The following is a 25,571-nucleotide window of genomic DNA, read 5'->3' on the forward strand; positions in this document are numbered from 1 at the left end:
AGTGAATCAATTTCAGAATCAAAGTTTGGTGAGATGAACTTTAAGTCTTTTCAGTTTCTGTTTTGCATAAAAGTTTTGGTAAATGCACTCCTTCTCTGTTGGCATGTACTTGCACTCTTTTTGTTTTTGTTGCCTTTTTATAAAGTAATTGATGTGCACTGTTTGCAAGCTTCTGTCATCGATTGGTTTCGGTTTGGCATTATTGAGGTCCAGAAAGAGAATGATTGTTTTCATTTTTGGGAAAACTATTCAGCAGATTTACAAAGATAGTAATATGTTTAATATTTCATAATATTTTCATTCTGTTTTGGGCTGTAGTCCACAGTCAACTTTAATAAGCACGGAATTAAAGGAAGGTCTGCCAGCCTGTACTTTAGATTAGGCATTCATTTGATCTTAAATTGTCCTTTATCTGTCACAAACAATCAAATCACTTCTGCATTTCCTGGGGGACTTCAAGCTTATGGTAGCACTTTAACATAAATGGATGAAATAACAAGGTAGGGCTGGGAAATGACACAGGCTAGTGGCAACAAGGTAATTCACAGTAATGATCTAGTCATATCTAGCAGGGCTTTACCACCTCAGAGAAGGTAAGGTAGCATGTTGTTTCATTACAGTTATCAGTAGTTACCTCATTTCCAGGAAGTGCACAAACTCCAAAACAGCCAAATCTAATTTTTATGAGAGTCGTTAGTGAATTAAGTTGAGGGGCAGTTGACCTTACTGACAGCAAGTAGTTTTCAATGAAAATCTTTAGGTTACAGTGCAAGGATACTGTAGAGAGTGCTAAATTACTGCAAAGCTGTGGATAATAGCTTTCTTCAATGGGGCAGTTGGCAATTACTGAAAGAGAGCTTAGCTTACAACGGAGCAAAACACTGGCTGCCCAGTCCTGTGAGATTTCACCTCTTCTGGGAGGCTTTTTGCTTGGCTCTCAGGAGAGGAGCAGCCAGTCACTGAGATCAGCCGGACTTAAGGTGCGTTTAGAGACCAAAACCACATCCACGCATTGTTAGATGTGGTACGGTCTTGTTCCACCTGCTCTAAAGACTGCTAGAGTCAAGCCTCTGCTTAAGAAACCCTCCCTTGACCCTACTGCTATCCAGAACTACAGACCTGTCTCTCTTCTCTCATTCCTTTCCAAAACCCTCGAACGAGCAGTGTCCGACCAACTTTCTCTCTATCTCTCCCAGAATGACCTCCTGGACCCCCTGCAGTCCGGTTTCAAGGCTTCTCACTCCACTGAGACAGCTCTTCTTGCAGTCACAGAGGCCCTTCACACTGCTAAGGCCTCATCCCTCTCCTCTGTCCTTGTCCTCCTTGACCTGTCTGCTGCTTTCGATGCAGTCAACCACCAAATCCTTCTTTCCATTCTGTCTGACCTCAGCATCTCAGCTTCTGCACACTCCTGGTTTGCTTCCTATCTCTCTAACCGCTCATACCGAGTCTTATGGAGAGGGTCCCTCTCCAGATCCTGCCCTCTTATCACCGGTGTCCCCCAGGGCTCAGTCCTGGGCCCCTTGCTTTTCCTTCTCTATATCAGATCTCTTGGCCATGTGATCTCATCTCATGGATTTTCTTATCACTGCTACTCCGATGACACCCAGCTTTTCCTTTCCTTCCCCCCCTCTGACACCCAAATCGAGGCTCGCATCTTTGCATGCCTCTAAGACATCAGTGACTGGATGTCTGCCCACCACCTCAAGCTCAATCTTGGTAAGACAGAGCTACTCTTCCTCCCAGGGAAAGACTGCCCTCTTGCAGATCTCTCCATCTCCATTGACACCACTGTGCTTCCCTCCCAAACAGCTAGCTAAGAACCTTGGGGTGATCCTTGACAACCAGCTGTCTTGCTCGGCCAACATTGCTGCGACAGCACGCTCCTTGTAGGTTCTCCCTCTACAACATTCGCAAAATCCATCCCTTTCTCACGAGGGAAGCGACGCAACTCCTGGTCCAGTCACTTATCATCTCTCACCTGGACTACTGCAACGTGCTCCTGGCCGGCCTACCTGCCGCTGACATCCGATCGCTTCAGCTCATTCAGAATGCTGCAGCCCGTCTGGTATTCAACCATCGCATCAAATTCAAGACACTGGTACTGGCCTACAGGGCAGTACACCAGACAGCTCCTCTGTACCTACAATCTATGGTCAGCGTCCAAACCTCTCACCGTTCCCTCCGCTCCTCCACCAGTGCAGGACGCCTCGCCCCCCCTTCACTTCGGGGGGCCTCAAAAGTCGCTCATCCCGATCACAACTCTTCTCATCCCTGGCACCGCAATGGTGGAATGAGCTTCCACCTTCGGTCACGACGGCCGAATCATTGCCGATCTTTCGGAAAAGACTAAAGACACACCTTTTCAGGCTCCATCTGGGCCCTTCTTGAACTAACTTATTTCTCTCTCTCTCTCTAAAAAACAAAAAAATATATAAACTTTACCACTATTCCTTCAGAAGTTGTAGCTGTCATAGACTGTGTTGCATAGTTGATTGTAAGTCGCTTTGGATAAAAGCGTCTGCCAAATGACGTAATGTAATGTAATGTAATGTAATGGTTTGGTTCAGGTGATAAGATGCATGGCATCATCGGCTGTTGGGATGACTGTACTTTTACTGGTGTGAATTCACAGAGGACACTTTTCTTCAGCTCATCGATCGGTATTGTTTTGCTGTTTGGAGATTGTGCGTGAATTCCTTTGCCCAAGTGGACTGCAGAGGAATAACAGAACCTGCATCCAGCATTTTGGGGGATTATTATGTTGCTAGTAGTGTCAACATGAGTTCACTCACAACACTGGTTTAGCTCCTGGATCTCAGACACTCGCATTCCTACCAACACTTTAAACCCGATGGACTACGATTTCAGCCAGTACGATTTCAGCCAGTTGAGAGGTTTTTAGCCAATTCAACTGTAGTTGTAGTCGGAGAGTCGTCTCAGGGAATGAAAGACTGTTTCTCTCCTATCTGTGCAACACAGATTCCAAACATGGCATCATTGACAGCTGGTGCTTAAGGAATGCAGGCTGCAATGAGTGGAAACATCTGACTTGAAGGGTTGAATATCAAGGCTAAAGGCCCAATTATACTCTGTCCGTACTCTGCGTTCATTTCGTGCATTTTCTTTCCGTCCTCTGAAAGCTTAGCCTTTGTTCACACCTGGCGCTTAACATAAGCGGAACTGAAGTTGAGCTCAGGCTTAACCGGTCACACCAGAAGCTTTTCCTCAGCGCCTCGCTCGGTGCGCCTTGAACCCACCCACAACTTCCATTGAATTCATGCCTGGCAGCTTCACGATTCACGTGTCATGCTTTCAGCGTGCAGCCGAAATGAAACTTGTGGGTTCAGCGTAGGTTGAGCATTGCTTCGGCGTATGGTGTGAATGTGCTGTTATGCATATGCATGAAACGGAGCAGACACACACACACACTCACACATTAGACTCTCTACTGCCCACTGGTGGATGTATTGCGTAACATGATGCCAACGTGAAAGACGCATGGAAGTATTTGGGCAGTGACGATTACACCATTTGAAACAGACGCATTTATTTTCGTATGAAAATGGAGTATAATTGGGCCTTTAGAATGACAGAGATTGTTTGCACATCTCCAGAAAATACATCATCAGATCTGGACCCCAATTACACATCCAATTAAGATCCCTGCTCTCCAAAAGCATACTTAACTGAAATGGCATCATATCCCAATGAGATATATGATTAAATACTTTTATATATGGCCTCGCCCGCCCTGCAACTTGCAAACGCAGCTCGACCACTGTGCACAGGCTCACTTGCTCCCTCGCCCGCCCTGCAGCTCGCCCGCTGTGCGGGCTAACTTGCTCTTATGACATCACTAATGACCACTGTGCGTTATTGCCTCACCTGCTCTATGACATCACTGATGACATTATCACGGATGACATCACTGATGACAATTAGGGCAATCACCTTAATTAAAAACTCGCGCACAGCCGTTTCCCTACATTCTGTCCCCTTCCTCTCTCTGTCTGGTTCCTCCCCGATTCTACCTACTTACAGTATACTCCCATCACTTATATAGCCTCAGACTGATGACATCACTGATGACATCATCACTGATGACATTGTTCACTGATGACATCATCACTGAACTATAGCGTCAGCCTTAGGACAATCAGCATTAGAGCAATTAATCTGCCCTAATTTAAAAATCTGGCTCCGTCAGGTCACCCGCAAGGGTGCCCTTTACGGGGTCCACCCGCTATGCCGACTACCTGCAGTGCCGACAGCACGCAATGCCGACATTAGGTTTAGGCGTGGAGGGTGGAAGAGGTTAGGTTTAGGGTTAGGGTCTGGGGGAGGTTAGGTTTAGGCGTGAGAGGTTATGTTTAGGTGTGGGGGTTGGGAGAGGTTAGCTTTAGGGTTAGGGTCTGGGGGAGGTTAGGTTTAGGCGTGAGAGGTTATGTTTAGGTGTGGGGGGTGGGAGAGGTTAGCTTTAGGGTTAGGGTCTGGGGGAGGTTAGGTTTAGGCGTGGGGGCTGGGAGAGGTTAGGTTTAGAGTTCGGGTCTGAGGGAGGTTAGGTTTAGGCCTAAGGGGGTGGGAGAGGTTAGGTTTAGAGGCGAGGGGGCTGGGAGAGGTTAGCTCCAGCCGGTCCACCGAGACGCTGCACGCCGCCTCGCTCAGCTGGTTCTGCTTATGGGCTATCGGCATTGTGGGCTGTCGGCACTGCGAGCTGTCGGAACATAGATGGGGAACCCCCTTTACACCCCCTGAAAGTTTCAGGTGTGGCCGAACACAGAACTTGAAACAAACAGTGGACAGAGCCCACATACTCTATTTTATAGATAATAGATAGATAGATTATGTTACATGGTGGTGATTATTGTATTGTTTTAATTTGCCACCTGTGAATACCTACAGTACTTTATATCCTTTAGCACGATATATTAGCAGATACGACTTGCACATTACAGCTGTTAGTCTAATAAATCTGTGTTGTTACCCAGTTCTTGCCCTGTTCTTAAGTGCTACCTAGTCAAATTATTATTATAGGTAAAATAGGTTGAACTGCAGATTACGAGTGTGTATTTTTAGACACAAAATCTATCTAATAATCTTCTAGTTATCTGGAAGCCTGTTAGTGCTGGTATGTTATTGCTCAGTCCATAATGGTCCGCACAAGAATCAATATGACGGCTAATGGATTTATTGTGCAGAGATTTTGGAGACGAATGCCTGCAGGCGTGAGTTTTGTACAGCCTTATTTTTGCAGGCAGTACCTTGTTTTAATACACATTAATAACACACCTCAAGGCTGCCGATTGTACTTACTGTCACCAATTTCCATTATTTGGAGGTGCACAGAAAGGGCAATTGCATCACCAAATCTGTGCAAATGTCTTTCAAGTTAGTCTGCCGTTTCAACCCTTCCAACCCTTTCATTTCCTCTCTTCCCCTACTTGCCTGAATGAATCATAGGTCAGGTTGAGTTGAAGTGAAACGGAGGGAAGTGAAGTGGATTCTTCTTATACAAAGTACACATCACAACCTCACACTGGAAGTTGGGATATTTTTTTAGCACATTTAGTCTTTCTCCATACATTTTCTGTCTTGTCATATGGTACAAATAGATCCCCTCAGGAATTTAAGATCATTCACTGAGCTTTGATGATGTACATAAATCTCATTTTGAATATCTCAGCCTGTGTTGTTGTGAACTGAGCACACCCGTATTGATAATTGTGATCCTCTGCATCTCTTTCTCTCTCCGTCTCTCCCTGTTTTTCTCTCTTCACCCTCAGGAGAATATGTAGTGATGACAACCTATTTCCATTTGAAAAGGAAAATTGGCTATTTTGTGATTCAAACCTACCTCCCGTGCATCATGACTGTCATACTGTCTCAGGTCTCCTTCTGGCTAAACAGAGAATCGGTTCCTGCGCGCACTGTATTTGGTGAGTGCCATCGCCTGGTTTCTACTTAACGATTTATTCAGCCAGTCCAGTAATTTAGTGACTGGCAAAAGAAGAAGAAAATAAGTAACCGCAGAACAAATATGCAGTAATGACAGTGTACATCACCAGACCAGATGTAATGACAGTGTACATCACCAGACCAGATGTAATGACAGTGTACATCACCAGACCAGATGCGTTGAGCAGACTGGATGTGGAGGGTATGTGTCTCTGGAATGTACTAATTCACATATTGAGGGATAAAATGCAGCTTGTTGCCCATTCAGGTGTAGTGGGGCCTGGGCGAGTGATGATTTGTTTTAATGTGCTTTAAAGTGCAACATTGCCTTGTGATTACCTCGCCGTACCTTGGCAATTGCAAAAGCATTTAATAAAGTAAAGATTAGGGGAGCAAAGTTGGAAAGGATGAGGTCGGAGAAAGTGCACTCGCCCACTTTTAGAGGGGAGAGGTGGCCGAGGGAGGTGTTGCAGTTGCAGCTCTTGAAAGCAATCTTGGACAGCTTTGCAGACTGCAACAGCCAGCCAAGTTTGAAGGCTTATTGCTTCCTGAGCTCTAGTTAATTTTGGCAGGAGGGTGTCTGGTTTTATCTACAGCAGACACATCATTTTCAAAACATGGCTAATCCTCCCCAAATCACCACCTTAGGGCCTTAGGAAGGGTCAGATCCCACTTGTCACCGTGATGGACGAAACAAACCATGACCCACTTGGAGTCGGTGCGTTAAAGGCAGAAGTTAGTTCATTTTAATTCTAAATGACAGAGGAACAGAAACGCCCCACTCAGTCATCTAAAACAATGTCATTTTAACAACGAAAGCACCAAAACATCATGCAAGGAAGAATGCATTCAAGGTTTCTACAGTAACTTCAGTTTTCCTAAAGGTCTTATTTTTAACTTATTTTTTTGCTGTTTAAAACATGTATCATGGGTCTTTAAAACAAGGTTATTATGAATTATGTAGCAAACAAAAACGAAAAATCGAATCCAGCCTCTGTTGGACCTCTCTATCTGCTCTGCTGTTTTAAGAGGATATGTTAGGATAGATCCATCTTTGGTGCAGTTGATCTTTTTCTGGACATTTGTCCATGCTACATGCTACGCAGCTATGCTACAGACAACATGCTACGCAGCTATGCTACAGACAACAAGGTTTGGTCTTCCGCATTCACTTGGCTGTTTGGAGGCATTTTTTCAGTTTTGAGACCTCCATGATGTTTATAGCACACCTATATAATTTGACGAGGCAAGGGAAATCCTGTTTGACATGAAATGGGACCTTTAAATACAAACTCATGTTTATGGCTACTACTTTTTTTTACTGGCTATTACTGTTAATGGCTAAAATATTGCTTCCATGAATAGCCCCCCGCGTTTAATTGCTTCAATCACTGAATTCAGCCGGCATCTATTTGGGACCTGCGTCTATATGGGACGCTCATTTCATTCATTTGCTTCATTAAATATGATGAGTGTGCCCTTGCCAACCCGTGCATCCCCCAACCCACGAGGGTGTATTGACATGTATTTTTTTAAATAATGAATATTTTGACCAGGGAATGAAGTGAAGCATACATTCTAAATTACAAGTAGATTACAAGCAAAGGATTATTTTCAACAAGATGGTCAGGAAGCAATTAAGCTGTAGTGTGCTGTGGCCTTTTCTAATGCATTTTAAATAAGTACAGCTCGTGCAATCAGGCCTTCCCCTCACACACACACACACAACACCGGTGTGAACCCATTTCATTGTGTCCTCTGAACCCATCGCAATCATTTCAGTGGCACAAGGCAGGACTGTTCCCCCATTTTCATTCAGAGTACAATTCCTTTCATACTGTGTGAGGAGAGAAGCTTCAATCAGTGTTATTATTATCTCAGTGTTATGATTGAAACATTTACTGTGGAGGATGATGCCCCCAGTGGCATTGACAACTTACATTATTTGTTCTCATTCTCGCCATATTGTTGAGCTGAAATAAGGATCTTTTCACTGAATTCTCCCCTTTTGTGTTCTGTCATGACGGTCATTGTGGACTAAAAGTTTGCGAGATACAGGCACTTCTGGGTTGTTCAGGATTTAACAGTTGTGCCGCATTTTTAAAATGGCTATTTTTCATTTTTTAAATGGCTATTTTTCATTTTTGTGCCCTGGTAGGTTGCCTGGTTGTGTTTGGCGGGCATGACCTAATATGTTTTTGATGGATAGTCAGGTTTGTAATTTTCTCATTTACCTAAGAGAAATGCCTGATTTATATTTACTAGTGCAGTGCCCATTCCCCCATGCACCACCCCATGGGTGCTTCCCCCCGCACACACACTGCACTCTGTCAGGTCCCCGTAAGCGCAAGTTTGAAATCGATCCGACAAACGGTTCTCGAGATACGCGAAGGACAGACATACAGACAGTCCTGGAATAAGTCCAAATTGCATGAAATGCGGCACCGCACTCCATCGGGGTCCGAGCAGCGCACTCCCAAAGTTTGAAGTCACAATCAGACAAATGTTTCTCGAGATAAACTGCTTTTTGTGTTGCCAGTAGGTGGCACTATATCAAATTGCAAGAAATTCAGCGCCGCACTATTTCGACTTCCCAGGAGCACACTCTCCAAGTTTGAAGTCAATCGGATTAACGGTTCTCAAGATAAACCACTTTTTGTGTTGCCAGTAGGTGGCGCTCTGCCCAATTGCACAAAACTCAGCACTGTTATGTCAGGTTCCCAGCAGCACACTTACCAAGTTTGAATGAATGGCTATCAAGATAAACCACTTTTTGTGTTGCCAGTAGGTGGCGCTATGCCAAAGTGCACGGAATTCAGCTCCCTGTACTCCGTTGAGTCCCCCTAAGCGCACTCCCCGAGTTTGAAGTTTGAAGTCGATCAGATGAATGGCTATGGAAATAAAGCGCTTTTTGTCTTGCCAGTAGGTGGCACTATGCCAAATTGCACAGAATTCAGCTCCCTGCACTTCCTTGAGTCCCCCTAAGCGCACTCAAGTTTGAAGTCGATCGGACGAACGGTTCTCAAGATAAACCACTTTTTGTGTGGCCAGTAGGTGACGCTGTGCCAAATTGCACGACATTCGGCACTGCACTGTGTCGAGCTCCCATCAGCGCACTCCCCAAAGTTGAAGTCGATCGGACGAACGGTTCTTGAGATAAACCACATTTTCTATGTTGGCAGTAGGTGGCGCTATGCCGAATTGCACAAAAACAGGGCACTGCACTGCACAATAGGGCACACTCCCAAAGTTTGAAGTCGATCCGACCAACGGTTCTCGATGGCATGCAGCAGATGATGCTCATCCATAAGCAGTGGTGGAAATGGCCAGGTTTTACTCTGGGAACCCTACTTACACAGGATGCGGGTTCCCGGAAGTGGTGTTGCCCTAGAGCAGGGGTTCTCAAATGTTTTTCAGCCAAGGACCCCTTATAAGTGATTTGTGATTTTGGGCTCAGCTTGTTTCCACGGTAACGTGCTTGACATTTAAATTGATAGGTTTGTCAGATTAGAATGTAATCCATGAACCAATTTAGATTTAAAGCATAACATATTTTCGTTGAACAATGAAGCTTTTGCGCACAAAAAAGTCCCCGAAAACTTTTCGTGGACCCCCAGGCAAAGTGCCATGGACCCCTGGGGGTCCCCGGACCCCCATTTGAGAACCACTGCCCTAGAGGATATTATTTCTGAATGCGTGACTCATTATAGCCTACAGCAGTGGTTCTCAAATGGGGGTCCGCGGACCCCCAGGGGTCCGTGGCACTTTGCCAGGGGGTCCGCAAAAAGTTTTCAAGTAAAAAAAAAAAAAAAAAAAAAAAATTTTTTAATAAAATGCTACATGTTACTTATTCCTTCTCAAACTACTTCCTACATGGTGCTAGTCTATCAAAATATCTTGGCTGTCATTGATTGTGTTGCATAGTGGTTTTCTGTACTGTTGACAAATTGTGATATTGTAAGTCGCTTTGGATAAAACAAAAGTGTCTGCTAAATGACGTAATGTAAATGTAATGTAATAAAAAAAAAAATATATTTTTTTTTTTGCAAAATCTTCATAGTTCAACGAAAATAGTTTATGCTTTAAATCTAAAATGGTTCATGGATTACATTCTAATAACAAACCTATCAAATTAAAAGTCAAGCACGTTACCGTGGAAACAATTAAGCTTAGCCCAAAATCACAAATCAGAATGAGGGGGTCCCCGGTATATTTTCTATCTTGTAAGGGGTCCTTGGCTGAAAAACATTTGAGAACCTCTGGCCTACAGTACCACTGATTATTTCCCCTTGATTTAATTCATGACAGACTTGTAAATACATATTTGGACAGGCACATACATAGGTGGAGATTTCTTCACCCTCTTAATTGGAACCTGAGGAGGGATGCTGCCCCCCCTAAACACAGGGTCGTTAACAGGGTCGTTCCTGTGTTGACTTTCCCCTGTTAATGTCAACGACGCTACTTAAAGCTCGGGCTTAGGGCTCGAAGGAGCAGAACTGAAGACAAATATTCAAATATCGAACGTGTTTCGCATCCGAATCGCACGGAAACAGGGCACTGCACTCCGTCGGGTCGCCATCAGCGCACCCCCCGAGTTTCAAGTCGATCCGACCAACGGTTCTCAAAATATGCGAAGGACAGAGAGAGCGACAGACAGAGAGAGAGACAGAGTCAGACGCTATCGTCATTATAGTATAGATAGATATGAATATCCTCTTTGCCATTACAAGTAGCGGTAATACTTTATAATAACGTTCAGTTTTAAGTCATGTATAAGCCTTTAGTTAATGATGAACTAACCATTTACAAAACATAAATATACATTTGTAGATTATTAATACATGTTATGCCTCTTGCATGGCACCGTAACCCCGGCGTTACGTTTCTGATTTTTTGCTGTTCATCTGTCATTTATGTGATTAATTAGGTAGTTAATTCTGAACAATGCTGTTCATGCTACATACCAAATTAACCGGCTGAATCTTGAGCATCGAACCATGTCTTCATTTTTCAGATCAGATCAACACAGCAGAAGTTATAGCTGTCTTTGTACAAAGACAAATTTGTTTATGTTTATGTTTATTTGCACACAAATACATAACATACAGAAATCATTAAAAAAAAATTGCTTATTGTGCAGGAGAGGTTGGAAGCCAAAAATGGCTTATAAAGGTACCTCCCCCATATCAAATTCAACAGATATATTTAAAAAAGGAAAACAAATAAAACGAAAGAACGAAAGAAAGAACAGAAAAAATATTACATAATAGTATGGTTTATAGACTAAACAATAAAATTAACAAAATCTAGAATTAGCAAGGAAATTATACAACAAGTTAGTTAAGTTAAGAAACACAACAATTTGAATAAAATTACAGTAGGGTCCTTTTCAGATGTTTCTTGAATGATGATAATGTAAGTATTGTTTTTAGTGATGGAAGTAAATTGTTCCAAAGAGATGGTCCTCTGTATTTCAATGAGTATTGGTTAAGGGAAGTCCGACAAAATGGAAGATGAAAGTCCTTAGAGTGTCTTGTGGAATATGAATGTATGTCTGAAGAAACTTTAAAAAAATTCTGAAAAACAAAGACAACATTTCAAATGGCTTTTTTGAAATCCGCCTAGGTATCTCCCTACAAAAACCAGTGCCAAATACTCATGTTTTGGTATTTTTTCATCTTCTTTGAGTTGGGATGTGGTAAGGCCTGTGGCTATGTCTCCATTGGGTTTCTAGCCATAAATACAACAACCACAGGTAACTGTTTACACTCTAAAAGTGTTTTTTATTCTAGGCGAGAATCAACCACTGTGTTTGAGCTGGTTTTACTCAGGGGCAGTAACACATAGAGTCATTCTGACACTTGGAACAGAAACTTCAAAGTCTTACCTTTCAGAAAAGTTCAGGCAGTTGTCTGTAACCCTAGTGGTTCAGCCACAGTAAGCATTTTAGTTTGGGTATGTCGTTTTCACCATTTTCTTCAGAAATAGGTGGCTTTAGAAGAGGATTTATACAAATGTGTTGTAAGTCCTCTATAAACCTTTAGTAAATGAAGTGTTCCTCACCTGTTATAAATGTGTAAATAATTTACAATTCATTTACAAGCAGGGCCGTATCCAGGGTTTCGAAATAGGGGAGGTCCAGCAAGGGGAGGCGGATTGGAAAAAAAATGATTTTTTTTCCCCTTTTTAGCCATATTTAGAGTAATATATCATTTTAAATAAAAAAGAAATGTTTTATTTTAACCTTTTTTAGCCATATTTAGAGGAATATATCATTCTAAATCAACATTAGGATTATACTGTTATGATGTCATTATTCAGTATATTCTCTTTCATGTCACCACCTGCTCAGCTCTCCTGTCAACATAATTGTAACTAACAAACACAAACTGTTTTAGCCAAATTCATATCAAAATGACACCTACAAACACAGGTACACAACCCAAGCCGTACACAACACACAAAGTCATCATCGATAATAAAAAAAACATACAGAGGGACCTGTTGGCTGGCAAGAAGTGAGGTCTTTAGACCATAGTTCAAGCAGAAGGCCATTCGTGCATAATCTAATCCGATCACCCCTGACGTCAATCAAGTTCTAGTATGACGTGGTCAGTCAAAGTCTTAGTATGACGTCCGTAATGACGTCAGATATGACGTCAGTTAATTCTCATATATATAGCAAGGGTTCTACGTCACCTCTCTCTCTCTGGCCGATCATAACAGCAGCAGCTTCACAGCAGTCCATCTCCCTTGAGCCCTCCTTCGGAGCGTTGTTTTGCACCATATCCGGAGACCGAATCAGCACCCTCAAGCCTTCTCTACCCGTGGAAATCCAACGCAGATATTCCCCGCATATTCCTCAACGCTTCCCACTCCATTCCCGGCATGTCGAGCTCCGAGCCAGAGCAGTCCACGGACAGCGACAGCAGCTCAGCCAACGAGACCCCGTTCCAGATCGGCCACGGTGCGTTCTTGCTTTCCGAGACGTCTGATGAAGACGTTGGCGAAGCGGCCGGACCACAGGCCGCCAACGCAGCCACGATGAAAAGGCCCGGCGCGCGTTCCCGTGGCACGGGCCGCGCCACTGCGACGGCCCTTGGAAGGAAAGCAGATGACGAAGTGCCGCATGCGCCTGGTCGCCCAAGAACGCGTGCGAGCGTGCCAGAGGGGGAGGCCGCTCGGCGTGGACGTGCGAGAGGCCGCGGACGAAGATCAGCAGAGGCAGCCGCTCCGAGAGCGGGGAGACGCCGGGGAAATACAGGCCGTGGGGCCACCGCGAGACGCCATGTCCTTCCTGGCCGCACTGACCTCCAGGCCGCCGCCCCGGAAGCGGAAACGGCACCATTCGCAGCTCCGCCGAGCCGACAGGGGTCGTCAAGAGCCATTCTGCTGTCCCTGCTAGATGCTAGCAGATCAGTGGATGCTCGTCTGAGGGCCCTGGAAACCCCCCCCCCCCTTTCCCCCCACGTTCGCCACAGCCCAGCCAGTGCAGCAGCCGCCCCCGCCCACGCAGCAAGCCGACGTGCTCCTCACCACCGCCCAACCCGCCCAGATGAACACCCTGGCGTCCGCCACGCCCGCCATCTCATTTGGTATGCCTTTTGTTTCTCCCTGTGCCGACGTGTCTCCCAGGTTGAGATCCCAGATTTTGAAGGGCAGAGACATCAATTTAGTTAGCATACTCCTGCGCCCACCCCCGCTCCCGCTGCCCGCAAAGGACCCGCCCCCCACCAAACAAGAAATATTGATTTACATTGCTTTGAAAACACCACATGTACTGTAGGTGTCCCTCGTGTTTGATTAAATAAAGCGAGTTGATCGACAATCTACCCGGTCTGCGATCCGATCATCCCATCTTTAAACGCCCACTAATAACAATAGTAATAACACAAAAAAGGGCCAAGCCGGGAACCCCTAAGCCACTAAGTCACCAACCCCTAAGTCATCCCCTAAGCCACCAAGTCACCAACCCCTAAGTCATCCCCTAAGCCACTAAGTTACCAACCCCTAAGTCATCCCCTAAGCCACTAAGTCACCAACCCTAAGTCATCCAAGTCCAGCGCCAAGTCGGGAAGTCACTAAGTCACCGAGGCCAAGCTGGGAACCCCTAAGCCACTAAGTCACCAACCCCTAAGCCACCAAGTCACCAACCCCTAAGTCATCCACTAAGCCACTAAGTCACCAACCCCTAAGCCACCAAGTCACCAACCCCTAAGTCATCCCCCAAGCCACTAAGTCACCAACCCCTAAGTCACCCCCTAAGCCACTAAGTCACCAACCCCTAAGTCATCCCCTAAGCCACTAAGTCACCAACCCCTAAGTCATCCCCTAAGCCACTAAGTCACCAACCCCTAAGCCATCCCCTAAGCCACTAAGTCACCAACCCCTAAGCCATCCCCTAAGCCACCAAGTCACCAACCCCTAAGCCATCCCCTAAGCCACTAAGTCACCAACCCCTAAGTCACCCCTAAGCCACTAAGTCACCAACCCCTAAGTCATCCCCTAAGCCACTAAGTCACCAACCCCCCTAAGCCACTAAGTCACCAACCCCTAAGCCATCCCCTAAGCCACCAAGTCACCAACCCCTAAGTTCATCCCCCAAGCCACTAAGTCACCAACCCCTAAGTCACCCCCTAAGCCACTAAGTCACCAACCCCCCTAAGCCACTAAGTCACCAACCCCTAAGCCATCCCCTAAGCCACCAAGTCACCAACCCCTAAGTTCATCCCCCAAGCCACTAAGTCACCAACCCCTAAGTCACCCCCTAAGCCACTAAGTCACCAACCCCTAAGCCACCAAGTCACCAACCCCTAAGTCATCCCCCAAGCCACTAAGTCACCAACCCCTAAGTCACCCCCTAAGCCACTAAGTCACCAGCCCCTAAGCCACCAAGTCACCAACCCCTAAGCCATCCCCCAAGCCACTAAGTCACCAACCCCTAAATCACCCCCTAAGCCACTAAGTCACCAACCCCTAAGTCATCCCCTAAGCCACTAAGTCACCAACCCCTAAGTCATCCCCTAAGCCACTAAGTCACCAACCCCTAAGCCATCCCCTAAGTCACTAAGTCACCTACCCCTAAGTCACTAAGTCACCAACCCCTAAGTCATCCTAACTCCTGGAAACAATCTACTCCCCATGGCTCGCTACATCAGGCTCAGGCCTCAGACTGGCCCCAGCGCCAAGTTGGGAAGCCACTAAGTCACCCAGGCCAAGTCGGGTCACCAACCCCTAAGTCATCCAAGTCCAGTGCCCAGTCGGGAAATCTCTAAGTCACCCAGGCCAAGTTGGGAACCCCTAAGTCACTAAGTCACCAACCCCTAAGTCATCCAGCACCTCAAGAGGACGCTCCAGCTGGTCTTCATCAGCTCTCCAGCTACACCCGCCCGGAGCAGGCGGCCATACCGCGGCCCAAAGAACCCTCCTTCCTCAATCGGCGAGCATGGCAACAAACAGTGTCCCGGGCTCCGTGCCAAAATGTCTCGTTGGTGGTGGCTCCCCGAAAAGCACAGCGCCCAGTAGGCGCAGTAAATCTCCCGGATCATTTTTGGGGGAGAGAGAGAGTCGAGAGAGAGAGTCAGGGTCAGTCAGAAGGCCAAGTCGTGCGGCGCGCAAGGCCCGACCGAGCTGGGAAGCGCCAGCCGCAACGCAAGTAGGGGGGTCAAGATCGAAGGCCCGACCGAGTTGGGAAGCGCCAGCCGCAAGTAGCCATAAGTCGTTAAAAGGTCGAAGGCCAGAAAAGTACAATCAACTACCGTGCCCGCAGATCTCAATTAACCTCCGGTAATCAGATCTTCCTTTTGGGGGATCTCCTAGCCTAAGCAGATGCCCTCCTCTTGCCTCAAGAGCAGCGCCACCGGCTAATGGAGTCATGCGCCAAAGCATTTGCCATGCATGCCGATTGCTAAATAAAGTTTGTTAAATCCTACGAACTGGCCTCTCATGATTGAAGTGAGGTCTCTAGACCATAGTTCAAGCAGAAGGCCATTCGTGCATAATCTAATCCGATCACCCCTGACGTCAATCAAGTTCTAGTATGACGTGGTCAGTCAAAGTCTTAGTATGACGTCCGTAATGATGTCAGATATGACGTCAGTTAATTCTCATATATATAGCAAGGGTTCTACGTCACCTCTCTCTCTCTGGCCGATCATAACAGCAGCAGCTTCACAGCAGTCCATCTCCCTTGAGCCCTCCTCCGGAGCGTTGTTTTGCCCCACCCACCTCCCCAGTCCGCCACCAACGAGTCGTGACTCCTGATCCCCCACGGGGGGGGGATCTCCTAGCCTAAGCAGATGCCCTCCTCTTGCCTCAAGAGCAGCGCCACCGGCTAATGGAGTCATGCGCCAAAGCATTTGCCATGCATGCCGATTGCTAAATAAAGTTTGTTAAATCCTACGAACTGGCCTCTCATGATTGAACATGTATTTATTGTCATTGACATTGTCATTGATTTACATTACATATACATTATAATGCTTGAAAATAATTTGGAATGAAGGGTTAAAATTATTGAATGTGTTTATTATCAAATTATAGGCTAGCAAGAGTAATGCAACAATAACAAATACATAGTAGATGACACAAACATGTGGGCTCATGTACTCTTCAAATAAGTGAATGAAACCCTGCACAATGTAAAAACATTATTTGATATGGTTTAAGGCTTCAAGCTACTGAATAGTGCGAAGGATGCCTATTGCCCAGTATCAAATACCCACCTCGGTCAAATCTAGTCTACTACAACACATACAGGTGCATCACCATAAATTAGAATATCATGACAATGTTCTATAATTTTTTTATCAGTTATCAAATATATATTACTATAATTATACTATATATACAGTGTATATATACAGTTTAGTATATTCCAAATGAAAAATAACATTTATTTATTCCTGATAGGAACGATTGAAAAATAAAATAAAATATATTATGTTGTTTTTAACTTTACACCACCTATTTTTGTTACTTATTTGGTCATGAAACTGAAACCATGCATACAGCCACCTGCATACCTGACTTCGGGAGCTTGGCAATTGGCATCATGCATGATTAGCCAGTAGCTTCCAACGTGTCACACAGGTAACGTTACTTAAGAGACAGACTACGGTAGACACTTACTGTCTTGGTTGTTGCTAAAAAATCTGTCAGTGTCACTCACTCACCTCGTCTGTCGTTCACTTCGCTCACTGTCTCGCAGCTCGCTCACCTTCAATTATCTCACCAGGCAGACAGACAGTCATCACCACCATGCTGCTGCTCTCTCGGAATCAAGTTACCGTGGACGCGGCCTTTCGTTTCAAAATAAAAGCGATCCCGTGTTTTTCATGCTTTTCCATGCAGCTTTTTTTATTTTTTTCTCTGAAATATTAGGGGAGGTCTGGACCTCCCCGTCCTCATAGCTAGATACGGCCATGTTTACAAGGCTTTCTGCATCCCCTAATCTAAAGTGTAAACCATTAATCACACATAAATGTGTTACATACAAGGGGGTAGCTCTGTTTGTCAAAATTGAAGCCAATGTGGAAGTGTCCTCTTTGGCTGCAGGGGGCGACCCATTAGTTTGTGGACTTCTGTTTTGAAGCCTCAAGTATGCCTCAGTAAACACTTTCCTAATGTGTTTATGGTCTCAATCGCTAGTTTCAGACTATGTTGTAGTTGCAGACTATGTTTTGGGGCATGATTGACAAGTCCCTTGTCCACTGGTCACACAGCTCGCCGATCACGGACCAATAGCAGGCCGTGCTCTGTGGGAAACCCTTGGACTTGTGTCAAGATCCAAGATGGCAATGGCCAAAATGCCATATGTGAGGCGTCAAAAATCAGAAGTCCACAGGCCAATGGATCGCCCCCTGCAGGCCATTCGAAAGAATGCAGGTTTAAGTGCACTTCCGCATTGGCTTCAATTTTGACAGAGCTTCCCCCTTGTATGCAACACATTTATGTGTGATGAATGGTTTACACTTTAGATTAGAGGATGCAGAAAGCCTTGTAAATTAATTATAAATTATTTACACATCATTTATAACAGGTGAGGAACACTTAATTTACTAAAAATGTATAGATGACTTACAACGCATTTGTGATATATTAACATATCTATTAATCATCTACAAATATATATTCATGTTTTGTAAGTGATTAGTTCATCATTAACTAAAGGCTTATAAATGACTTACGACTGAACGTTATTATAAAGTGTTACCCCTCTGGAATGATGAAAGGAGAAATATCTCAACATTTATAGCCTACTGTTCAGAATTCAGATGCTAACGGTCAAGTTGGGCAATATCCACTATCTGTATAAGCAATACCTATCCGTTATGAATGTAAATAGTTATCTATCAATCTTATGAGTCACAAATTCAGATTTCTCACGCGGGGATCTGGGAAATGAGTTGACCTCCCTGCTCCGCAGCACAATATTAATTCTCAGGGCCCATTTTATTTTTCAGCCAGTGGGACGGGTGGGAACAGGTGAAGTGATTGCTTTTATCTGCTTGAATGGGCACCCATTCTCTGCTCCCCATTCACTCCCATTTAGGCCAGGATGTACAATGATCTATGACAGTTTTCAAGTCTATACAGCTAGGAATAATTTTCCAGATCCCTGATTTTTATTTATTTTATTATTATATATTTTTTGCACTTTCATCTGAGCTTGAGATTTGTACTAAATGACTATGCAATACCATAGTGTGTGTGTGTGTGTGTGTGTGTGTGTGTGTGTGTGTGTGTGTGTGTGTGTGTGTGTGTGTGTGTGTGTGTGTGAGAGTGTGTGAGAGTAAGTGTGTGAGTGAGTGTGTGAGTGAGTGAGTGTGTGTGTGGTGTGTGCGTGCGTGCACAAGCTGTGTTTGTTAAGCGTGTCCTCAATAGAGAATCTCTATTCTGATCTTTTCAGGAGTCACCACTGTCCTAACCATGACCACACTGAGCATCAGTGCTCGAAACTCCCTCCCTAAGGTGGCCTATGCCACTGCCATGGACTGGTTCATGGCAGTGTGCTATGCCTTTGTCTTCTCTGCCTTGATTGAGTTTGCCACAGTCAACTACTTCACCAAGCGCAGCTGGGCATGGGACGGGAAAAAGGAGGGCATGGAAATAAGGGTGAGTGAACTTTTATTTTTGTAATAGCGCCTTTCAAAACAAATGTTACAAAGTGCTTTACCGTGTAAGAAAAACTTTCAAAACAAATGTTACAAAGTGCTTTACCGTGTAAGAAAAAGCAAAAAGTAGAATTGCATGAATGAAATCGATGCGTATGCCACACCAGAGCGTTCAGGTAGTTAGAGTATACGCAGCATTGGTGTACCTCTTACATCTTGTTTTACTCTTTGTGCATTTTGCTGGCGTTGCAGAAGTTTCTCATCACAAACACGTCGCCGTCCTCATTAATCTGCAGGATAGTCTCCTCCTTGGTTCTTCTCCCGACTTTTGAAAGTTATCTTCTTTTTTTTTGCTTATTCATTTCTAGATTAATTGCTCTTTCTTCTCCCTTGATAACCTCATGAAAAATGAGTATGTTCAACGTTGATGGCTGGGAAATGCGGTATGGCAAAGCTGAAAAAGCCCTTGTTGGTGTAGCGATGAGGACAAATTCCACTTTGGAAACACTGGTAGAAAGTTCCCTCCTTAAAAGGTCCCTGAGTAGTCTATAAAGAGAGGCTGTATTTATTCCTGTTAACATCCTAATGGAGCAAGGATGGTGGATCAGCCAGAGCAGAAACAGGTAAACTCCCAGAGACAGATGCCCTGATTTATGACGGTGGCCTGTGCTCCACTCAAATGAGTGCAGGCTCATTCTCCCGCAAAAAGATGCTATTCTGCTATCTAGTCTGCAGTCGCCTGCATGTTCTAGAAATACAGACAGACAAAGTGAGTGTGAATTACTTATTAATACCTGCCACCTGAGTCTAATTTGACTTTTTTTTTTCATATCGTCTGATGAATTATAGTTTACAGAAATTGAATTTTGTGATTAGTCTGGGCTAAATGCTGCTGTCATTTTCCTTCAGTCACTTTGTTTTGTTTATGAAGACAGAGTAGAGTATGGTCAGTTAACTTCTTATGACATCAGGATAAGAAGGTAGACATGCAGACAGATGCTGAGAAGCTGGATTGGATTTCTACTCAAGCCTGTTTTTAATTGGCGCGAGCTGCCAAATCTCAACACTTACATTTGTTGCAATCTCTATGATGTTTTTTAGCTGATGCTTTGATATCGATCAGAGGCATGAGGAACTACTGAGGTACTGTAGGTGCTGAGATGCAGGGAGGAAAATAATGCACTTGTTACTGTGATGAATGTATGAATATACTCATTCTTGAATTAATTTAGATATAGCATCATCATCATCATCAGTATATAAATGGGAGCTAGGGCTCTGTCTGTTTGTTTGTTTCCCTGTTTCTCTGTCCCACTGTGATGTCATAAATCCCACTGTGACATCATCAGTGATGTCATAAATCCCACTGTGCCATCATCAGTGATGTCATAAATCTAACATCAGTGATGCCGGTCTCATTGGCCACACAGCAGCCGAGCTGCATATGCGAGCTGCAGGGCCAGCTTGGCGAGCTGCAGGACGGCCGAGGCCGCGTAGCGGGCGAGCCTAGGAATCGAGCGCGTATAGCGCGCGAGATCTCTAGTACATTTAAAATAGGCTACATCACTCTGATTGAAATGAACTAATGCATTATTTTCTCATTTTCATGTAGACCCTAAATTAAACAAATGTTGCTAGCCTTACTCTGGTTTAAGGTGGAAAGTCTACCACAAAAATAATCAATAAAGATAATCCAAACAAGTTCATTTCGTTATGATCAATAAAGATAGTTTAATATACTATATAAAAGACCAACTAATCAGGAACAAGTCCATATGTAGCCCGCACACTCCCAAACAAAGCCGGTGACCAAACTGATCAAAAAGAAAAACACATTTTGCAGACGTGCTTCATCAGGTCCTTGAACCTGATGAAGCACGCGAAACACGTTGTGAGGATGGACTCAACGATGCAGGTGTAGAAGTGCACTATCGTGGCCTTTGGCACTTTGAATTTCTTCAGCTGCCGCACACACAAAGTAATAATAATAATAATTGATTGGATTTATATAGCGCCTTTCTAGATACTCAAAGCACTTCAAATATCAGGGGAGGGAGGGGGAGGGAACTCAACTCATCCACCACCGATGTGTAGCACCCATCTGGGTGATGCATGGCAGCCAGTTTGCGCCAGAACGCTCACCACACATCAGCTCTCACGGTGGAGAGTTGAGGACTGAATGTGCCAATTAAGTAATGAGGAGGGATGATTAGGTGGCCATGATTGAAGGAAGGCCTGTGGGTGAATTTAGCCAGGGCACCGGGGTTACACCCCTACTCTTGCGAAGAGTGCCGATGGGATCTTTAATGACCACAGAGAGTCAGGACCTCGGTTTAACGTCTCATCCGAAGGACGGTGCTCACTCACAGGACAGAGTCCCTGTCTCTGCGCTGGGGCATTGGGGAGATTATTAATCAGATCAGATTATTCATCAGACCATTTGGACCAGAGGGGAAGAGCACCTCCTACTGGTCCTCCAACACCACTTCCAGCACCAGTCTCCCATCCAAGGAGTATCCTAGGCCAGACCTGCTTAGCTTCCCAAGGAAAGCCAGTAATGTAATGCAGGAGCCACTGGTGCTGTACATCCTCTGCTGTGCCTTCTTGGTGAGAGCTCTGATGTTCAGCTCCCATTTTAGGTCACCATATTACTGGCAGATCAAACCACTGGAATACCTCTGTCAGGCACAGCAGGATTATGCTCCTCCCACTGCCACAGTCAACACAATGCTATAAATCTATAAATCTATTTCCCGCTACTAATGTACAAACTGTTTGCAGCAATCAGTACAACTTTTCCAGCCCCTTTTATAGCTTGACATTTGGTCCTGGAAATGATTGACAGAGCTGGATATTGCTGCCATGAAATTTTGCAGTCGGCAGGCATCATTCTCAGAATTACCGGTAGCCTACATTGCAAACTGTATTTTGGTTCTCCCCGCTCATTTGATGCCTTGTCTTAATGGCAGCAGCCTGTGCTGTGCATGCTGTGTTCTTGTCTTAATGGCAGCAGCCTGTGCTGTGCATGCTGTGTTCTTGTCTTAATGGCAGCAGCCTGTGCACGCTGTGTGTTGGGCTGTGCTGAGCATGCAGGTGTCATGAGAGATAAAAAGGAATGGGTTCACAGTGGGAGTCACGGCACTCCCATTGCCGTCCTCACTAGTATAAAAGCTACAGAAGCAAAGGAATAAAACCACATATACTTTATTCTTGTTTGACATAATTTCACATTAATAAGGAGCCTATATGAAGGGAGACTAGAAGGACTTTTGTTTTTTTCAGGAGAGGAGTCATAGCACAGTAAGAGAATTTGGTCAGAGTATGAGTTATACCCAGTTGTATGCGAGGAAGGGCCACCGCTTTTACGGAACCAAATGATGACTTCATCGGCCGCGGGCACTGTATTTTTTAGGACTGAAATCAGATGGTGAGCCACAGACGAGTCACTGTGAACTAATTTGGTGGTTATGGAGCTTCATTGCTTATCTTCCTCTTTTTTGTCACATTCATCCTGTTCAACCAGCGATCTACCAAATGAGTTCTCCCCTCATTAGTGAAATGAGCTGGTGAGGAGGAGTTGGGTTGGAATGAAAACCTGGATACTCTTGGCCCTCTGTGGCATGATGGGCATAATCTGGTGGTCCAGTCCAGTGATTCTCAACCTTTTTCATATCAAGGACCCCTAATTTAGTATTGAATGAGTTTCTCTGTCTTTCTGTGTGTCTTTTAGACCCAAGTCTGGGAATATTTCTATTGCTAGATATGATTTTCTCCAGAATACCATGACTTTCTGTATTGTAGGTAGAGAGATAGTCATTCAACTACATTCTATAATTCTTTTAAATTAAATAATGGTGAAGTTTGTGGATTCATCAATTTGCTGAGGACCCTCTGGAACCCCTTCAAGGACCCCTGGTGGTCCCCTGTGTGTGTGTGTGTGTGTGTGTGTGTGTGTGTGTGTGTGTGTGTGTGTGTGTGTGTGTGTGTGTCGCTGTAAACAGTACCCTGCCGCCTCAGTGAAAAAAAACGCTAACCAGCTAGCAAGCTAACGGCAGAAACCTACACGCTAGCTCGTTGCTACACGCTGAAAACGGCAAGTTGGATTGTTGGAAACAATTTTCCAAGGGCACTGCCGCTAAGCGCCGCCCATCGCAATCCCACTATGGAGACCTGCGGCGCCAGACTCCTCTCCCGGTAGGGAGGGGAGACTGGCCAGACTACCCCTGCTCTAACATTACCATAGTAATTACTGTAATTACTTACTTTAGCCTACGATAGCTTAACGTAGCCAAACTTTGGTTCTGCTTGGACCACCCGTATAATTATACAAAAAAGGACACTAATAAACGAGTATTCGAGTACTCATTCATTAGTTAATGAGAGTACTCGAATATTGAAATTAGTTAAAATTAGTTAAAATGCCCATCCCTAGAATGTATGTACAGTATGTATGTATGTATGTATGTATGTATAGTAGCCTATGTATGTATGCATGTCCCCACACAAGTAGACCAATCACAGCTTACGCTGCTACGTTCATGATGTCATGAAACATGAACTCAACACTGGGCAGCAAACAGCACAGAAGCCAAAGGAGTCACATGTGATTCCCAGCTCACTAGAGATGTTAATATCTGCGCAAATAACCATGCAAAAATGTCAAAAAAGGTAAACATGTCAGTTTAATGTCGATGCAAAGGAACATGCAGTCAGCTCGCCATAACACATAACACATAACACGACATCTCTCCGGTGTTACAGCTTCCAGCGTGGGAGGCGGCCAGCCAGCCAGTCAGCCAGCGAGCACTCGATCCACAGAACCAGCCGGGAAGCAGTGAGGTCCGCCGGGCAAGGGGCACGCTGTCCCCGGTGAGAGAGCGCCCCCTGGCTACTACTGTGGCTCTATTGACATCGTGAATAGCGATCCCTCTGACACGCGTAAACCACGAGCCAACTACATATTCCCCTACATCCAATGACTCTGTCTTGTTTTCTCTCTCCATTCACTGCCTGCCACTGTGTCAAAACAGGTCTGAAAATCACACTTCTAGCACATTAAACCAACTCAAACAAAGCAGATTCTGACAAAATGGAAATAGTTGCTGAATTGTGTTTAAGTGAATCGCATTCTTCATGGTTATTAAACATTTTGATTTGAACAAGTGTCGCACCGAAATCCGGTTGGAGGAAACGTATGCTGATGGAACAAATAAAATAGTATGTTTACCAATGAATAAAAGTGAGATTTTTTTTCAGAATCAGAAAGTTTTATTGTCATTGTCATACAAAGAAATGTAAAGTGCATCTCTTAAAAACAATACACACACACACACACACACACACACACACACACACAAACAATATATAATATATATTGGCAGAATCCGCTTTGTCAAAGTCCTGTCTCCCACCTTTTTTTTGCCTATTTACAATTATTGGGTAATCTTACTATTTCTTGTTCCATTGGTATACATTTCCTCAACTTCAACATCACTTCAATGATTTCTCTGAATGACGCAACTAGGATTAACCATTGCAATACAGGGAGGTGAAATTATGTCACATGAGAGAATGACTAATTATCCCTAAACTGTGATTTCATAGCACCCTGCCTGCTTCAAACTTTCAATGTCATCAGAGGCAGGATTTCATCAATTCAGTGCAGTAAACTTTTAGTAAATACAAGTGAAACATTCTATTTCTGTTGGAAAAGAGACACCTTTTTGTCAGTGGCATGCCGTTTTAGGAAGTGAAAATCTTTGAGGGAACAAAGGAGATAACATATAGGAACAAGTGAGAGGGAACAAAGGAGATAACATACAGGAACAAGTGAGAGGGAACAAAGGAGATAACATACAGGAACAAGTGAGAGGGAACAAAGGAGATAACATAGGAACAAGTGAGAGGGAACAAAGGAGATAACATACAGGAACAAGTGAGAGGGAACAAAGGAGATAACATATAGGAACAAGTGAGAGGGAACAAAGGAGATAACATATAGGAACAAGTGAGGGAACAAAGGAGATAACATACAGGAACAAGTGAGAGGGAACAAAGGAGATAACATATAGGAACAAGTGAGAGGGAACAAAGGAGATAACATATAGGAACAAGTGAGAGGGAACAAAGGAGATAACATATAGGAACAAGTGAGGGAACAAAGGAGATAACATACAGGAACAAGTGAGAGGGAACAAAGGAGATAACATACAGGAACAAGTGAGAGGGAACAAAGGAGATAACATACAGGAACAAGTGAGAGGGAACAAAGGAGATAACATACAGGAACAAGTGAGAGGGAACAAAGGAGATAACATATAGGAACAAGTGAGAGGGAACAAAGGAGATAACATACAGGAACAAGTGAGAGGGAACAAAGGAGATAACATATAGGAACAAGTGAGGGAACAAAGGAGATAACATATAGGAACAAGTAAGAGGGAACAAAGGAGATAACATACAGGAACAAGTGAGAGGGAACAAAGGAGATAACAT

At 44.5% G+C, this 25,571-nt stretch overlaps 1 protein-coding gene across 1 annotated transcript in view; it reads left to right on the plus strand.

Annotated features, from left to right (window-relative positions):
• gabra3 (gamma-aminobutyric acid type A receptor subunit alpha3) overlaps positions 1 to 25,571 on the plus strand; it is a gene marked incomplete at both ends in the record, with an annotated part of 220,671 nt that overhangs the window by 190,243 nt on the left and 4,857 nt on the right. The window contains 2 exons of the mRNA XM_083643203.1: positions 5,787 to 5,939; positions 18,872 to 19,077. Coding sequence (XP_083499329.1) covers positions 5,787 to 5,939; positions 18,872 to 19,077 — 359 coding nt within the window. The remainder of the gene's footprint in view (positions 1 to 5,786; positions 5,940 to 18,871; positions 19,078 to 25,571) is intronic.

Source organism: Poromitra crassiceps (genome assembly GCF_964638095.1).
Source record: "Poromitra crassiceps genome assembly, chromosome: 1".
NCBI lineage: Eukaryota > Metazoa > Chordata > Actinopteri > Beryciformes > Melamphaidae > Poromitra > Poromitra crassiceps.